This window comes from Amyelois transitella, chromosome 16 (genome assembly GCF_032362555.1).
Source record: "Amyelois transitella isolate CPQ chromosome 16, ilAmyTran1.1, whole genome shotgun sequence".
NCBI classification, from domain to species: Eukaryota; Metazoa; Arthropoda; class Insecta; order Lepidoptera; family Pyralidae; genus Amyelois; species Amyelois transitella.
The window spans coordinates 10,271,130-10,287,300 of record NC_083519.1 but is presented as its reverse complement, the minus strand read 5'-3'; the positions used below and the strand labels follow the sequence as shown (position 1 = coordinate 10,287,300).

The 16,171-nt window shown below is 37.0% G+C and overlaps 1 protein-coding gene across 2 annotated transcripts; it reads left to right on the top strand.

Moving 5' to 3' along the window:
* Positions 1-1,785: 1,785 nt before the first annotated feature.
* Positions 1,786-10,039, top strand: LOC106129075 (cytochrome P450 6k1). 2 transcript variants are annotated; one of them, XM_060948562.1, is made up of 11 exons: positions 1,852-1,882; positions 2,308-2,406; positions 3,810-3,969; positions 4,130-4,327; positions 4,794-4,946; positions 5,285-5,469; positions 5,823-5,971; positions 6,445-6,563; positions 7,771-7,876; positions 8,679-8,927; positions 9,806-10,039. In XM_060948562.1, exons 3-11 carry the CDS (start codon positions 3,811-3,813, stop codon positions 9,991-9,993), a joined length of 1,506 nt encoding a protein of 501 aa, XP_060804545.1. In that variant the 5' UTR covers positions 1,852-1,882; positions 2,308-2,406; position 3,810; the 3' UTR covers positions 9,994-10,039. The 2 variants fall into 2 exon arrangements, with proteins under 2 accessions (XP_060804544.1, XP_060804545.1); XM_060948561.1 differs by lacking the exon at positions 2,308-2,406 and having other exon boundaries at positions 1,786-1,882.
* Positions 10,040-16,171: the final 6,132 nt, after the last annotated feature.

Here is a 16,171-nt window from a genome sequence, read left to right as displayed (position 1 = left end):
GATTCTGGTACTTTAGAATAGAAACATATCTTTCGCATGGATGCCGTAAAAGGCGACTAAGAGTTAAACTTGAACACTTGGAATACCTCTTGTCTCTCTTGCCAGCTGAATGTGGCCTTTCAGTCTTTTCAAGATTGTTGGCTCTGTCTACCCCGCAAGGGATATAGACGCGATTGTATGTATGTATCTATAAGGCATAGTTCCGTGTGGTTCCCGGCTCTAACAGAAAAAAGAATAGGACCAGGTGTCGTAAAAGGCGACTAAGGGATAGGTTTTTTAACATGGGATTATTTTTAGGCTATCGGCTAGCATCATTAGGCCGTGCAGCTGAATGTGGCCTCTCTGTCTTTCAAGTCTACTGGTTCTTTCTACCCCGCAAGGGATATAGTCATGATTATATGATGAATGAATATATATGTATATTATATATGTATTCACACATACTTAGTTAAGGAAAGATGTAAACTTTTATTTTGTATTATTATCGACAAGTGTATGACATAATGTATGTTAAGAAAGTGTAGGGTTCTCTGACACATGCATTTTTTTGCTAACTAGAGAGTCCTAACAATGTATCTTTGTACACTTTGTGGTAAATGAAATAAACGATTTTTTTATTTTTCATTAATTGAATATTAACTTAACTATTCTTTTTTGTATTGGTGCCGTGTGGTTCCCGGCACCAATACAAAAAAAGAATAGGACCACTCCATCTCTTTCCCATGGATGTCGTAAAAGGCGACTAAGGGATAGGCTTACAAACTTGGGATTCTTTTTTAGGCGATGGGCTAGCAACCTGTCACTATTTGGATATCAATACTATCAAAAAGCCAAATAGCTGAACGTGGCCGATCAGTCTTTTCAAGACTGTCGGCTCTGTCTCCCCCACAAACGATATAGACGTGACCATATGTATATATGTATGTATTAATTGAATTCGCTAAGGCTAAGTGCGCTCTTCTAGATTTATAATTCTGCGTTCCCCGCCTCTTGTCATGTCTGTATAGCGAGTTACGAGCGAGAACAAGTTGAATGCTTTGTAAGTTACGAAAAAGATTAACGACTTACAAATACGATGTCTTTTTTTTTTGAGTCGGAGCAAAGGCGTGTTTTATTACAAGACTAGCGACCCGCCCCGGCTTCGCAGGGGTGCAAAATTATAAATGTTATTGTACATAAAAACCTTCCTCTTGAATCACTCTACCTGTTTAAAAAAACCGCATCAAAATCCGTTGCGTTATTTTAAAGATTTAAGCATACAGACAAACAGACTAAAATAGCGACTATGTTTTATACTATGTAGTGATTTAGAACGTCAAATCAAGGACGTCCAGGTAAAGGGTCAGGTCAAGAGTACCCGAAACCGCCGAGCTTGCATGAAGAGAGTTATGAATGTGGATGAAGCAAAGGAAGTATGCAGAGATCGTGGCAAGTGGAAAGAGGTAGTCTCTGCCTACCCCTCCGGGAAAGAGGCGTGATTTTATGTATGTATGTATTTAGACACGTAACAGCTATGTTATTGTAACTTTTTAGCAAAAAATTTGGACTTTTTTAAAGAGAAATAACGTAACTACTTTTAACTTTTCAAGACTGTTGGCTCTGTCTACCCCGCGAGGGATATAGACGTGGCCATATGTATGTATGAGATAAAAATAATGATGTTTTCAACAAGTTAGATAGGTACCTATTTGTCTTTAGGAAATAAGATAAGTGCCAGACGTATTTAAAAATATAAAAACATACCTACCTTAAATTAGGCATTATATCACAACAAAACAGCACTTATCTTATTAAAGTAATTGGTATAAAATTGTCACATAGATTCGAATGCAGTCACATTTCGTTAGTATATGGTTGAAGTGTTACAGTGTGCAGTTTACAGGTGACGTTATTTATTTTTAAGAACCATCTTTTTTTTTGTGGGGAAAATAACTTAATTTGATCGAATGAAACAATTTATTTTAATCTGTTTTTTTTTTTATTTTGCATACATTCATACATATGGTCACGTCTATATCCATTGCAGGGTAGACAGAGTCAACAGTCTTTAAAAGACTGAATGGCCACGTTCAGCTATTTGGCTTAATGATAGAATTGAGATTCAAATAGTGATAGGTTGCTAGCCCATCGCCTAAAAAAGAATCACAAGTTTGTAAGCCTATCCCTTATTCGCCTTTTACGACATCCATGGGAAAGAGATGGAGCGGTCCTATTCTTTTTTGTATTGGTGCCGGGAACCACACGACACAATAATGTCTGCTTGTTTACAAACAATAATGTTCGCCATATTTTTTATGTCCGATGCAGAATCTTTGTACCGTGAATGAGATGACATCCTTTTGATCACGGAATTCTTCTTTGGGGTGGTTTCGGCTGGAATCAAAGATCAAGCATCAAATGACAAAGGTCGTGCCGTGAAGCGGTTTCTTTTCACTTTAGATTAGGAATTTCGAGGTGGTTGTGAAAAATGCGAATTGCACTAAATACTTACAATGTTTTTTTTTGAGTCGGGGCAAAGTCGTATTTTATTAAAAGATTAGAACGTAACAGCTATGTTATTGTACCTTTTTAGCAAGAAATGTGGTCATTTTTAAAGAGAACTAACGCAATTACTTTTAACTTTTCAAGACTGTTGGCTCTGTCTATCCCGCAAGGGATATAGACGTGACCATATGTATGTATGTATGCAGACATTATTTGCGACTTCAATGACAAAGATAAAACGAGGGTCAAGTTACCTGCATGAAAATATAATTGATGATGCAAAAGAATTATGCCGTGTGGTTCCTGGCACTAATAGAGAAAAGAATAGGACCACTCAATCTCTTTTCCATGGATGTCGTAAAAGGCTACTTAGCAATAGCGATAGCTTATAAACTTGGGATTCTTCTATTAGGCGATGGGCTGGCAACCGTGACAATATATAAATAGTGACACTATTTGAATTTCAGTTCTATTATTAAGTCAAACAGCTGAACGTGGCCTATCAGTCTTTTCTAGACTGTTAGCTTTGTCTTTTCCTCAAGGTATATGGACGTGATTATATTTACGTATTTGTGAAAAAGTATGCAGCAATCGTAGTGACAAGATTTAGTTTCTGCCTACCCCACCAGAAAAGATATATACTGGACGTGATAATATGTTTATCGATGAAAAACTTTCGAGAACTACTCGCGAATTTTAATCACTAAAGATTTGGACTGTTCCATCATATATTTCCAGAAAAAAACAACTTTCAACAAAGTTACAGAGATCAGACGAGTATCGTTCCGTGTAACTCTTCGAGTCGACTTCCCCACTCTTGAATCCTAATTCAGGAGTGATGTCGCTTCGTATAAATACCTGACTTACACAATCAGGCGGAAGAAAAAGTAGACCATAAGCTGAACGCTAGGTAGCTTGCAACCAAAACACCAGAATGATAATAACATACATACATATGGTCACGTCTATATCCCTTGCGGGGTAGACAGAGTCAGCAGTCTTGAAAAGACTGAATGGCCACGTTCAGCTATTTGGCTTAATGATAGAATTGAGATTCAAATAGTGACAGGTTGCTAGCCCTTCGTCTAAAAAATAATCCCAATTTGTAAGCCTATCTCTTAGTCGCCTTTTACGACATCCATGGGAAAGAGATGGAGTGGTCCTATTCTTTTTTGTATTGGTGCCGGGAACCACACGACACACATGTTAATAACAACGAAAAGAAACTATGACGAAACTTTTGTTTTGTAAACAGACAATATTTTTTAACTTGAATGATGAACTCTCGATAATTTAATGTCAATAAATTGATAATTTTTTTGCAGTATGTTCGCGAATCTGTTGTTAGGCGTATTAGCTTGTGTACTGGCCTGGCTTTTCTTCCGATGGAGGAAAGTAAAGCTGTACTGGGCTATCAGGGACGTCGCTCATCAGCCACCTCATTTCATTTGGGGAAGTCTCACGTTTCTGCAACAAAAAAATGTGGTAAGTACTTCTTCGAGAACACCCCACATCTTTATTTTGGCTTAATGCAAAGCCACTAATAAACTCGAGAGTTCCTGAGATTAGCGCGTTCAAACAAACAAACTCTTCAGCTTTATAATATTAGTATAGATGTGTGGTTTAAGAAATTCGTTATCTCCAGGGATTGTGGATGAAAGAGATGTACTCCCGCTTGGAATATCCCTACGTGGGTATCTGGTTGTTCTGGCGGCCGGCGCTCATCGTCAACTGTCCGGAGATCGGGAAGAGGATCCTGAGCAAGGACTCCGAGGTCTTCAGGGACAGGTTCCTGAGGTCTGGCAAAACAGACCCCATTGGTCACAATCTTTTCACGGTTAAAGTAAGTTTTGATACGTACGACAAGAAAATATTTGACATCTTTGAGACATCACACGTAATTTGGAGACGCTAAAAGCGTGCTCGTATCACAGGCTCTATTTTAGAGAGGTAACGAGGTAACGATAGTTCTGAAGATGAGTATAGAATAAATAAACAAATTTGATATTGACATGGGTCAACTATCGTCCTTTAATCTTGAAGTTTAACATACATACATATGGTACATATGGTCACGTCTATATCCCTTGCGGGGTAGACAGAGTCAAGCTTTGAAATTACTGATTGGCCACGTTCAGCTATATGGCCTAAAAATCGCCTAAAAAAAGATTCTCAATTTATAAGCATATCCCTTAGTCGCTTTTAACGACATCCATGGGAAAGAGATGGAGTGGTCGTATTTCTTTTTTGTACTGGTGCTGGGAACCACACGGCACCACTTAAAGTTTAAAATGGTATTATATTTTCAGGACCCGTTCTGGAGCACATTGCGAAATCAGCTAAACCCAGCTTTTACCCAGGCTCACCTCAGGTCCCTGCATAGCCTACTGTTCCGGAAAAGTAAACAGTTGGTTCAACGCATCAATGAAGATAACACCGCTAAAAAGATAATCAATTTAAGAGTAAGTTCTAATCAATTTAAGATCAAACTGTCTGATAAAAATTTAACAGATTTTTTACGGAATGCTTCATGAATGAATGTTCAGATTTTCCTAAATTTCGCTTTATAAGAGTCCTAAAATTCTTCCTAATCGGATCCATAACTGTTGTCTATATGTACCATAAGATGTATATATATGTATACAATAATTATTTCGATCTGATTCCTAATCAGACCAGAGTGGGGCGATCAAGCGGAGACTATGAATTTCCACTCGCTTCAATCCGTACATATTTTCTTGCTTCCTTATAACCTTCTCAACAATTTCAAGTGCTCCTAACTCAAATAAATATATTTTAGATGGTGTATGCAGATTTTGTGACTGACGTCATTGGAACCGCAGCATTTGGTGTCAGCAGTGACGCGACGCTCACTGGAGACAGTCCTATGAGGACGGTCACCAAGGATCTGATGAACCTTGGCCCTTGGAGAGGAATGGCTTGGTCTTCAATATTCTTCTTTCCAGAGTTGACCGATTTTTTTGGGTGCGTTTAAGCATTTTAGGAGAGAAGATTTCTTTTTCTTTTTGTTTTTCTTTGTTATCTTATGACTGAAGAAGATTTCTAATTCAAAATAGAGTGATTTTTCGTTTGTGAGTCTTTATGTTTGTGTGTTCGCGATAACTCTATAGCCGATGATTTTTATGATGTAATTTGGCAGGTGCCTAATCTACCCTGGACTCTTAATAAAATTTGTGAGATCGTTGAGATCAATGGGTTAAGTAGTTTGTAAGATATTAATGGAAATTACTAGACCTAGATCAAACGAATAGAAAGCATTTAGGCAGTAAAATGAACTAAAGTCGGGAATCATTTTTAATTGATTTGTCAATTAATAGGTTCACCATGTTTCCAAAGAGGTCAACAGACCACTTCACGAAAATTTTCCAATCTGTCGCGAAAAAACGAAGCGTTGAAGGAAGCGACAAGAAAGACCTGATGGATGCTCTGCTGAAGATACAACAAGATGCTAAGAAAACTGGTGGAGGTTTGTATGATTCCACTCAGTTCGTATTTCTAAAAGTTGGGTATGAGATAGTTGGTAAACGAGATTTGACACTACTAGTAATGCTTCTGTTAAATGGTTTTAAATTTTATTACGAGCCAAATTTCCTTTATCAAACGACATGGTACTCGTATGAGTCCTTATTCAAGTAATATGTAGAAGAGTAGATGTCTCCACCGAACTTACTACACGATTATCTATTTTTATAAAAAAACTGCTGAAATCTGGTAATTTCTTTCCGCTTCACTGTTACCTGATACCTAAAAGTAAGGTACTTTCAAAACCAGAATAGTTAAATGCTTATCATCAGGTAGATTGAGATCGAAATAATTTCTGTTATACAGATTTTATGGTTTTATAACTACTGCTATAAAAATTTTCAGTGTGCAGCAGTTCCATAAATTAAGAACATTTCAAATCAGCCATTTAAAAAAGTGACATCATTCATTTTGCAGAAATTAACGACGAAGTCCTCATCGCTCAAGCGGCCATATTTCTACAGGCTGGCTTCAACACCACTGCCACCGTCCTGACCTTTGCCACTTATGAACTGGCGTATCATCTAGAAGCTCAGGTACTCTTTCTTACATTCATACATACATATAGTCTATATCCCTTGCGGGCTAGACAGAGCCAACAGTCTTGAAAAGACTGACAGGCCACGTTCAGCTTTTTGGCTCGATGATAGAATTGAGATTCAAATAGTGACAAATTGCTAGCCCATCGCCTAAAAGAAAAATCCCAAGTTTATAAGCCTATCCCTTAGTCGCCTTTTATGACATCCATGGGAACGAGATGGAGTGGTCCTATTCTTTTTTTTTTATATTGGTTCCGAGAACCACACAGCACACTCTTTCTTCTCCTGCATAACCTTATCCTTTTTCATAAGTTTCCTAATTTTATATACTTTGTTAATCGCAGCTAAATTTTTTTTCTCTCGTAGTTTAAGTTGTCTTGTCTGTGATACTGGAGGTCCTGGGTTCGAATCCCGGCCAGTACGTGATGGGAAACTTACTTTCTCTGATTGTCCTGATCTTGAATGTTTATGTATCGTTGAGATACCTCGTAGCACAAGTCTCGAATTACTTTTACATTAATTCGATCTGTGTAATTTGTGCCGTATTATATTTATTGATTATTTCTTCATGTTTTGTCTTTTCCATTTCTTTAAGAATAAAAAGTGCCTTTTCTATCTCACAACTTTTGTATTTGCAAATTATATCGCAATTCCTAAAAGCAATTACAGGTTTTCTATTGATTTTATATAATTTAATAAATCGTTTAAGTCATTGTGCCGTGTGGTTCCCGACACCAATACAAAAAATAATAGGACCACTCCATCTCTTGCCCATGGATGTCGTAAACGGCGACTAAGGGATAAGCTTATAAACTTGGGATTCTTCTTTTAGGCGATGGGCTAGCAACCTGTCACTATTTGAATTTCAATTCTATCATTCAGCCAAATAGCTGAACGTGGCCATTTAGTCTTCAAGACTGTTGGCTCTATCTACCCCGCATGGTATATAGACGTGACCATATGTATGTATGTTTAAATCAAATTTTCTTTAAATGCCTGTTTACTGCTTCTGTTTTCAGTCTGATTATAAAACTAAGTCAAGGAAATATTTATAAACTTGGAACACATTGTTTAGACCATGCTAGTGACTGTCATTATCTTAATCACAATTCCATCATTAGGCCCTGCAGCTTAACTTTGTCTTTCGAGCTTCTCTGAAACCTCTCTCGGGGCTCTGACTCCCCCGCATCTGTTACACTTTCAGGAGAAGCTGTACAAGGAGATTGTAGAACTGAAACAAAGTCTCGGCGAGAAAGATATACATTGTGATGATCTCGTTAACTTGACCTATATGACCTGTGTTATAAACGGTAAGCCGACTTTTCGATAGAATTTCGAAGGACCCGTTTAAGTAAATCGCTAAAAAAATATCTTAATTTGTTAATAGAACAGCAAGATAAACTAATCTAGTTTGTGAGTGTAACCTTTTTAAAGCCGAATAGTCTTTCAAAGTAATAAAATTCTACAGGATATGAAACATTAAAAAAAGATTAATGGAACAGTTTTATAACGATACTAGCCGCAGCCCGCGACTTCGTACGCCTGGACGAGTCTATCATGGTTATTCTACATTGTATGTTACATAAGGTGTTATCATTTCTGGAATTTTTTACAACTTATTTTCAACTTACTGTTTTTTTTTTGTTTTAGTTTTATAAATATGTTTGCACTAAGGCACGCCTTTTTTAGGATTATAAACTGGATTTAGAGTACCTACTATTTGTGTATAAATTTTGTTGCTTTTTTTTGTTTGTCATCTGTTGAAGTGCTAAATAAATACTCGTAAATGTAGGCCCAAATTCTGAAATAAAAATTGAAATAAAGTTACTTGTAACCAAACATTATAATATCATGAGTAGGTAAAGATTAGGCCATAACATATTAGTATGTCTACATTCATTTGAACAAGCGATTACGGTAACCTTTTTCATAAAAAAAGAACTTACTAAGTGCCTACTTAATACATACATACATAAAGTCGCGTCTATATCCCTTGCAGGGTAGACAGAGCCAACAGTCTTGAAAAGACTGATAGGCCACTTTCAACTAATTGGCTTGATGATAGAATTACTTAATGATTAAATGCCTACTTTATGATTCATCTCATTCCAGAGACGCTAAGAAAATACCCGCCAATGGGTTTCTTAGACCGGGTCGCCGCTACTGACTATAAAATCGACAAGAACCTCACGATTCCCGCGGGAATTCCGATCTATATTAATGCCATTGGTATTCACTACGACCCCAAGTATTTCCCAGAGCCAGAGAAGTTCAAACCTGAAAGATTTCTGCCCGGGAATGTGAGAAATATACAACCTAATACGTTTTTGCCTTTTGGAGACGGACCTCGACGTTGTATAGGTAATTTTAATGATAATGCTAAATGCTACGAGTATTATGTAATTTTTAAACTAAACAGCAATTAGTAACAATTGAGAATCATCAATCAATAGATTAAGTTTATTGCTCACCATAATCAATTACAGTTAAGTTAAATAGAACAATATAAAAACTTAATTCTAAGATAATTGGTACAATAACAATTTTTATTCATATTTAGGTGTTAGGCTAATATAACAGTATCTTATAGAAGACACTATGGCGGATTGATACCTGAACTAGGACTAGTCCTGTATCTCAGGTTATCAACCCTCCACCCCAAGAAAAATGGTCTAATGTGAATATTATGTTCACAAGGTTTAATACAATTGTATAGGTACATACAAGTACGAGTACTTTGTGAGTGCGAACAAAAGAGAGTAGAGAGAGATTAACTTTGTTTAGATTAAATTTAATCTCTTGATTAAATCTTCATACATACATATAATCACGTCTATATCCCCTACGGGGTAGACAGAGCCAACAGTCCTGAAAAGACTGATAGGCCACGTCCAGCTGCCTGGCGTAATGACAGAATTGAGATTCAAATAGTGACAGGTTGCTAGCCCACAGCCCAAAAGAAGAATCCCTAATTTATAAGCCTATCCCTTAGTCGCTTTTAACGACATCCATGGGAAAGAGAAGGAGTGGTCCTATTCTTTTTTTACTTAATTGGTACCGGAAACCACACGGCATCATTAATTAATTCAATTTCTCAATTCTATCGTTAAGCCAAATAGCTGACTGTAGCCATTCAGTCTTTTCAAGACTGTTGGCTCTGTCTACCCCGCAAGGGATAAAGACGTGACCATATGTATGTATGTATCATTAATTAATATTTGTATAATCAATTGTTTCAGGTCAAAATTTCGGTGATATCAACATCAGATACGCATTAGCTTTGATTCTCCTCAATTACCTGTTGCGCCCTCTGCCGGGGACCCCAAAACCGAACGACTGTGAAATCGAGAAGAACGCCATCTTTTTTATGCCATCCGGCATGATGCCCGTGGAATTTGTGCAAAGGAATAAGGAATTGGTATTTTAGGATAATTTTACATGTTATTTTGTTGATAGGTATTAAATAAAATTTTGGTGCTTATAAGTTTTTATTTATTCAAAGTAAAAAGACTTTTACTCCAATTGAATACTGTTTAATTTAATTATGTTAATATTAAACTCATTAATTTTAAAAGTTTACTCACTAGTTGTATTATAACAGATTAGTTTTTTGTACCGTGTGGTTCCCGGCACCAATACAAAAAAGAATAGGACCACTCCATCTCCTTCCCATGGATGTCGTAAAAGGCGACTAAGGGATAGGCTTACAAACTTGGGATTCTTTTTTAGGCGATGGGCTAGCAACCTGTCACTATTTGTATCCCAATTCTATCATTAAACCAAATATCTGGAAGTGGCCTTTTAGTCTTTTTAAGACTGTGGCTCTGTCTACCCCGCAAGGGATATGGACGTGATTATATGTATAGGGTTCATTTCAAAAGTTTACTCACTAATCATCTTAAAACAGATTAGTTTTAGAAATGAAATTCTAACTTCCTCTACACTGTAATTTAAAATCAAGTAAATAAACTCAAAAACTAATGAACCGATTTGGATGACTAACACGAATACTTTTACCGAGTAATTTATATCATAAGGTATGATTCATTTTTTAGACTCTAAGATGCAGAGAAATTTACAGTTTATCTGTGCACTTAAACAGTATTTCCCTAATTCCCAATAAGTTTTATGACATACTCTAGTATCACATACTTTTTTGAAGTCGGTTAAAAATTGAAACAAACATAGTACCCTCATACGGCAAGATAGTCGTGACCACACTAGTCCTGCTATCAGTAACGGGATTGAGCTGACATGTATGGATGCGCCTTTAGACCTGGAACACTGTGCCTCTTTATCACACTGCCTTATTTGGTCGCTTCGCACATAGAACATTACGTAAGGAAGTGACCTTTATTTTTAATAAGAGTCAACATTTCCATTCTAAGTATGGATAGTGGTGAAGTTGACGTTGTTGAAGAAAATGCTGCAGTGCAGTTTGTTACTGCTTCTTCTGCACTGACGCTCTGGAAGCGGCAGTAAACTTAGTTTTAAGTAATTTATTTGACGTCAACCCATGTTGTGAAACCAAAAGATATCACAATTATTAAGTGATATGAGGTGTCCCATAATAGTCAATAAAACTTATGAATTTAAATTTAAAAACAATCTATTGGATATGTTTTTGTATTTAAATAATCTTCATCGTATCCTATTTTCTACAGAAAGAAATTTAATTAGCTCATTCATATTTTTTTTGTAACTGAGTGACGAGAGCGAACTTCAGAAAATCCATAAAGAATATTTAAAACAAAAATAAAACGTTTCGTTACTGGAGTTCAATTCTGTGTAGGTACTCCTGTGGGATTTTTAAATTTTGATAGTTTTAAATAATATAATTGTAAATAAATAAAATTTTATGTTAGTAACAAACGGACAACCGTATGTATAAAAACTCATACGCGGAACTCCTTCGTCCCGCCATAAATTCGGCGGTCAAGTAAATTTAAAAATGACATCTTATTATATTTTAGGCCCGTTTGTTCATATACACTTTAAAAGTTATTTAAATCTTTAATTTTATCTTATATCCATTTCCCTCTTCTCTTACTCTGACTGCGCTTCACCTACAATTAAGCAAGCTTTAAATCAATCGCTACATATTTATTAAAGCTTTCTTTACCTTATGGTGGTAAAAGATTGATTCTCCTTGACTAAACTCTTTTGTCAACTACATAAATTTCATGTCACTAACGTTCATATTTTAAACCTGCACACTCTCGAGGTCTAAAAGCAACGTCTGCTCTATGCGTAACAACAATAACTCAATGTTCCCCAAATCCTCGGTTTCTCAAGACAATACAAATGTTATTTTCAAGCAAGCACTTTCCAAAGAATTTGGCATGAGTTGTGAAAATGCAGGCGAAGACTTCAATAGAAATAGATACAAACATACATATAGTCACGTCTTTATCCCTTGCAAGGTAGACAGAGCCAACAGTCTTGAAAAGACTGAATGGCCACTTTCAGCTATTTGGCTTAATGATAGAATTGAGATTCAAATAGTGACAGGTTGCTAGCCCATCGCCTAAAAAAGAATCCCAAGTTTGTAAGCCTATCCCTTAGTCGCCTTTTACGACATCCATGAGAAAGAGATGGATTGTTCCTATTCTTTTTTGTATTGGTGCCGGGAACCACACGGCACTAGAATAGAAATAGAACATACATTTTACTTCTTTTTACTTGAGACAGGGAGAAGATATTATTATCTGGGACTACATTTTGCCATGTTCCCTTCTTAATACTCTAAATAACTGTCTTCATGCAAGCTCATTGGTTTTCAGCGATTACACATCCGATTTCTATTTTATTATTGATCTATGTATGCAAGCTGAGTTTGGGTTTCAAAATCCCCGATGGATTTGAGCTTAGACTGGCAGATAAGTGCACATTGAATATATTATCGTGGGTTCAATGACCATTTGATTAATGTTCTCTCAATGAAAAATGATTCGAAAAATGATTCATCTTTAAAGGATTGATGATTAATTGGTTTGCAGCAAATATAGAAATAAGTACTTAGTTCAAAATTAGGGACAGGTAATTTTCTAATTTTCTTTATTTTTTGTAGATAACAGTACTTACTAAAATATAATCACCTCTTTATTCCTTGCGGGCAAGACAGTGGCCTTTCAGACATTTCGAGACTGTTGGGTCTGTCTACCCCGCAAGGGATATAGACTTGACTTTACGATGGAATCAAGATTTAAATAGTGCCAGATTGCTAGTCCACCGCCTACAATAGGAATCCCAAGTTTATAAGCATATCCTTTACTCGCCTTTTAAGACATATGTTATGTACATGTCAAAGATATGGAAAGGTTCTATTCTTAAGTGCTGAAAACTACACGGCACTTCACGTCTTTGACATACCTACTTATATTATGTACAAGAGGCCGCCCGCGAATTCGTCCGCATGGAAACCCTATCAATCCCGCGGGAATACCGGGATAAAATGTAGCCTATATATTATTCTGTGTATTGAGACACCTACATAATAAATTTCATCGTAATCGGTTCAGTAGTTTTTGTGTGACAGAGTAACAAACATCCATACTGACATCCTGACATACTTTCGCATTTATAATATTAGTAGGATTGTCACAATTTATATCACATTTTCATCAAACCGAGCTGGGCCTACGAGTCTTTTCGAGACTATTAAAATTTATTCTCGTGGTGCCGGGAACCACCCGGCAACGTCTTAATCTACAAAAAAAGAGAACGATGAAAGCTAAAACTAAACTGGATCGACAAACAATCCGACGCGCGTTCTTTATTCGTTCGTAGTTTACATTCAAATATTGATCGAATCTGCGGGGGCATCAGCATACAAAATGTAGCAACGTTTTGTTTTTTATACCCACGGTCAACAGATTTGCATTACTCAGTACCTATTGGATATTCGCTGTTTTCTTATAGTCACGTCTATATGCCTTGCGGGGTAGACAGTCTTGAAAAGATTGAAAGGCCACGTTCAGCTGTATGGCTTAATGATGGAACTGAGATTCAAATTTAACAGGTCGCAAGCCCATCGCCTATTAGAAGCATCCCAAGTTTATAAGACTGTCCCTTAGTCGCCGTTTATGATATCCATGGGAAAGAGATGGAATGTTCCTATTATTTTTGTGTGCCGGGAATCACACGGCGAGATTTGCATTACTCAGTATTGGATATTCGCTGTTTTCATATTACATAGACTAAGTGAATCTTTAGACTAGGATATAATTCTTAAAACACCATCGAATTTGCTTGAGATATTTGTAGAAAAACCCTTGTTTAATTGCCTTTCCCGTGGTGGATGTAATAAATACAATAACTAACATCTCACCCCGTCTTGATATAAATATATAACCCCCTGAAGAGATCGTTATTAATTACACGAATCACTTACGAAAAGAGCTCTCACTCAAGATATGATTGGCCATGAAAAAGGCGGGCAGTTTTATGAGATTTTTTTATGAGAGTTTTATTTATATAAGAATAAGGTTGTAACGGGAGCGATAGCTTCACAAAGGGAAGATCTTCCGCCAGGCTAGGGGTGATGCCTGGGGCTCCGACGATGTTGAGTCGCTATATTTCTGCTCCAATCCGCGAAAACTTTGTAATCGCGATTTGGATTCTTCGCTGCTATTGGCTGAGCGTATCAATTTCTTCGCGATGATTGATATAATTGGTGTGTGACATAAGTGATGTCGCCACAACATATACTACAATCACGTCAATATCTATACATTTGGTGTAAAAGCTATTGTAATCCACAAGATTTATAAAGAGAAAACATTAGTATTGTTGTATGTTTGTAACGAATAAACTTTAAAACTAGATACTGAACTGATTTTCACGAAATTTGGCACAGATATACACGTAAAAGCTAGTATAGTATAAAACATAATATAATAGGCTATATTCTCTTCAATTCTACCATTAGACCGACCCTAAGAAAGTTACCTTTTATTAAAGAAATATATACGGGACAGATAACACATATTAAACTAGCCCCGAACATACATACATACATATATTCACGTCTATATCCCTTGCGGGGTAGACAGAGCCAACAGTCTTGAAGAGTCTGATAGGCCACATTCAGCTATTTGGCTTTAAGATAGAATTGAAATTCAAATAGTGACAGTTTGCCAGCCCATCGCCTAAAAGAAGAATCCCAAGTTAATAAGCCTACCCCTTAGTCGCCTTTTACGACATCCATGGGAGATAGATGGAGTGGTCCTATTCTATTTTCTATTGGTGCCGGGAACCACTCGGCGCAAAAAAGGCAAAAGTCAATTTGAAGATTTTTGTAAACCCTCCCACCGTCCGCTATTTTCATAGCCACGTCTTTTAATAAATAGTCCACGTAAGACTCTAGTCTTAATTCCCGGTAGATTGAATAGCGTAAGATTTCCCACGTGTTCCGCGTACTGAACAGTACCTACAGGAGCGACAAGAATAACAATGTTAGGAAAACTAACACCTATATCTTGAACACCTTTGATATATTCGTACGTATTATCGCTTAGTCTCTGCCTACCCCTCCGGGAAAGAGGCGTGATTTATGTATATATAATACATACATAAATCACGCCTCTTTCCCGGATTTGTAGGCAGAGGCCACATCTTTCCACTTGTCACGATCTCTGCACACTTCTTTCGCTTCATCCACATTCATAACTCTCTTCATACAAGCTTGTCGGTTTCGAGTACTCTTGAGCATACCTTTTGCTAGAGCGTCTCCGATTTGATCAAGGTACGTTCTTATATTTGCCTAGTTCACCTGTTTTCATTCAGCATCTCGACCATGACCAAACCATCTAAGCATTCCCTTCTCTATTCCTGTCACTATATCTTCTTTCACATAACAACATTGCCTTATCACGTTGTTTCTTATCCTGTCATTCAATTTTACATTTATCATACTCCTAAGCGCTCTCATTTCCACCGCGTTTATTCTACTTTCGTGCTTTTTCTGCCACACTCAACTATCACTGCCATACATTAGTGTTAGTACCAACACGCCCTTAAGCATCTTTGATAGAACTCTGATAATAAGTTAACCTGCTTTTATTCGTCCTCTGTTAGGTAAGAATTAAGCATTCCCTTTTTCAATTCATATCTATCCAAGGAACACCTCATCCAATTTAACACCAATTCTCATTTCTAGTGCCGTGTTTATAGTGCCGTGTAGTTCCTGGCACCAATACAAAAAAGAATAAGACCACTCCACCTCTACCACCAAGGCGACCACCACCAAGGCGACTAAGGAATAGGCTTTCAAACTTGGGATTCTTTTTTAGGCGATGGGCTAGCAACCTGTCACTATTTGAATCTCAATTCTATCATTAAGCCAAATAGCTGAACGTGGCCATTCAGTCTTTCCAAGACTGTTGGCTCTGTCTACCCCGCAAGGGATATAGACGTGACCATATGTATGTATGTTCTCATTTCTATGGTGTTTACTCTGTCATCATCACGCTTCGGTCACACCTAACATTCACTCTCATACATTAGTGTTGGGACCACTCCGCCTATAATAACATGTACCTTTACCAAATCGGGGACGTTTTGTTTAAGGGTCAAGTCATGAATACTATAAATCAACGAACTCG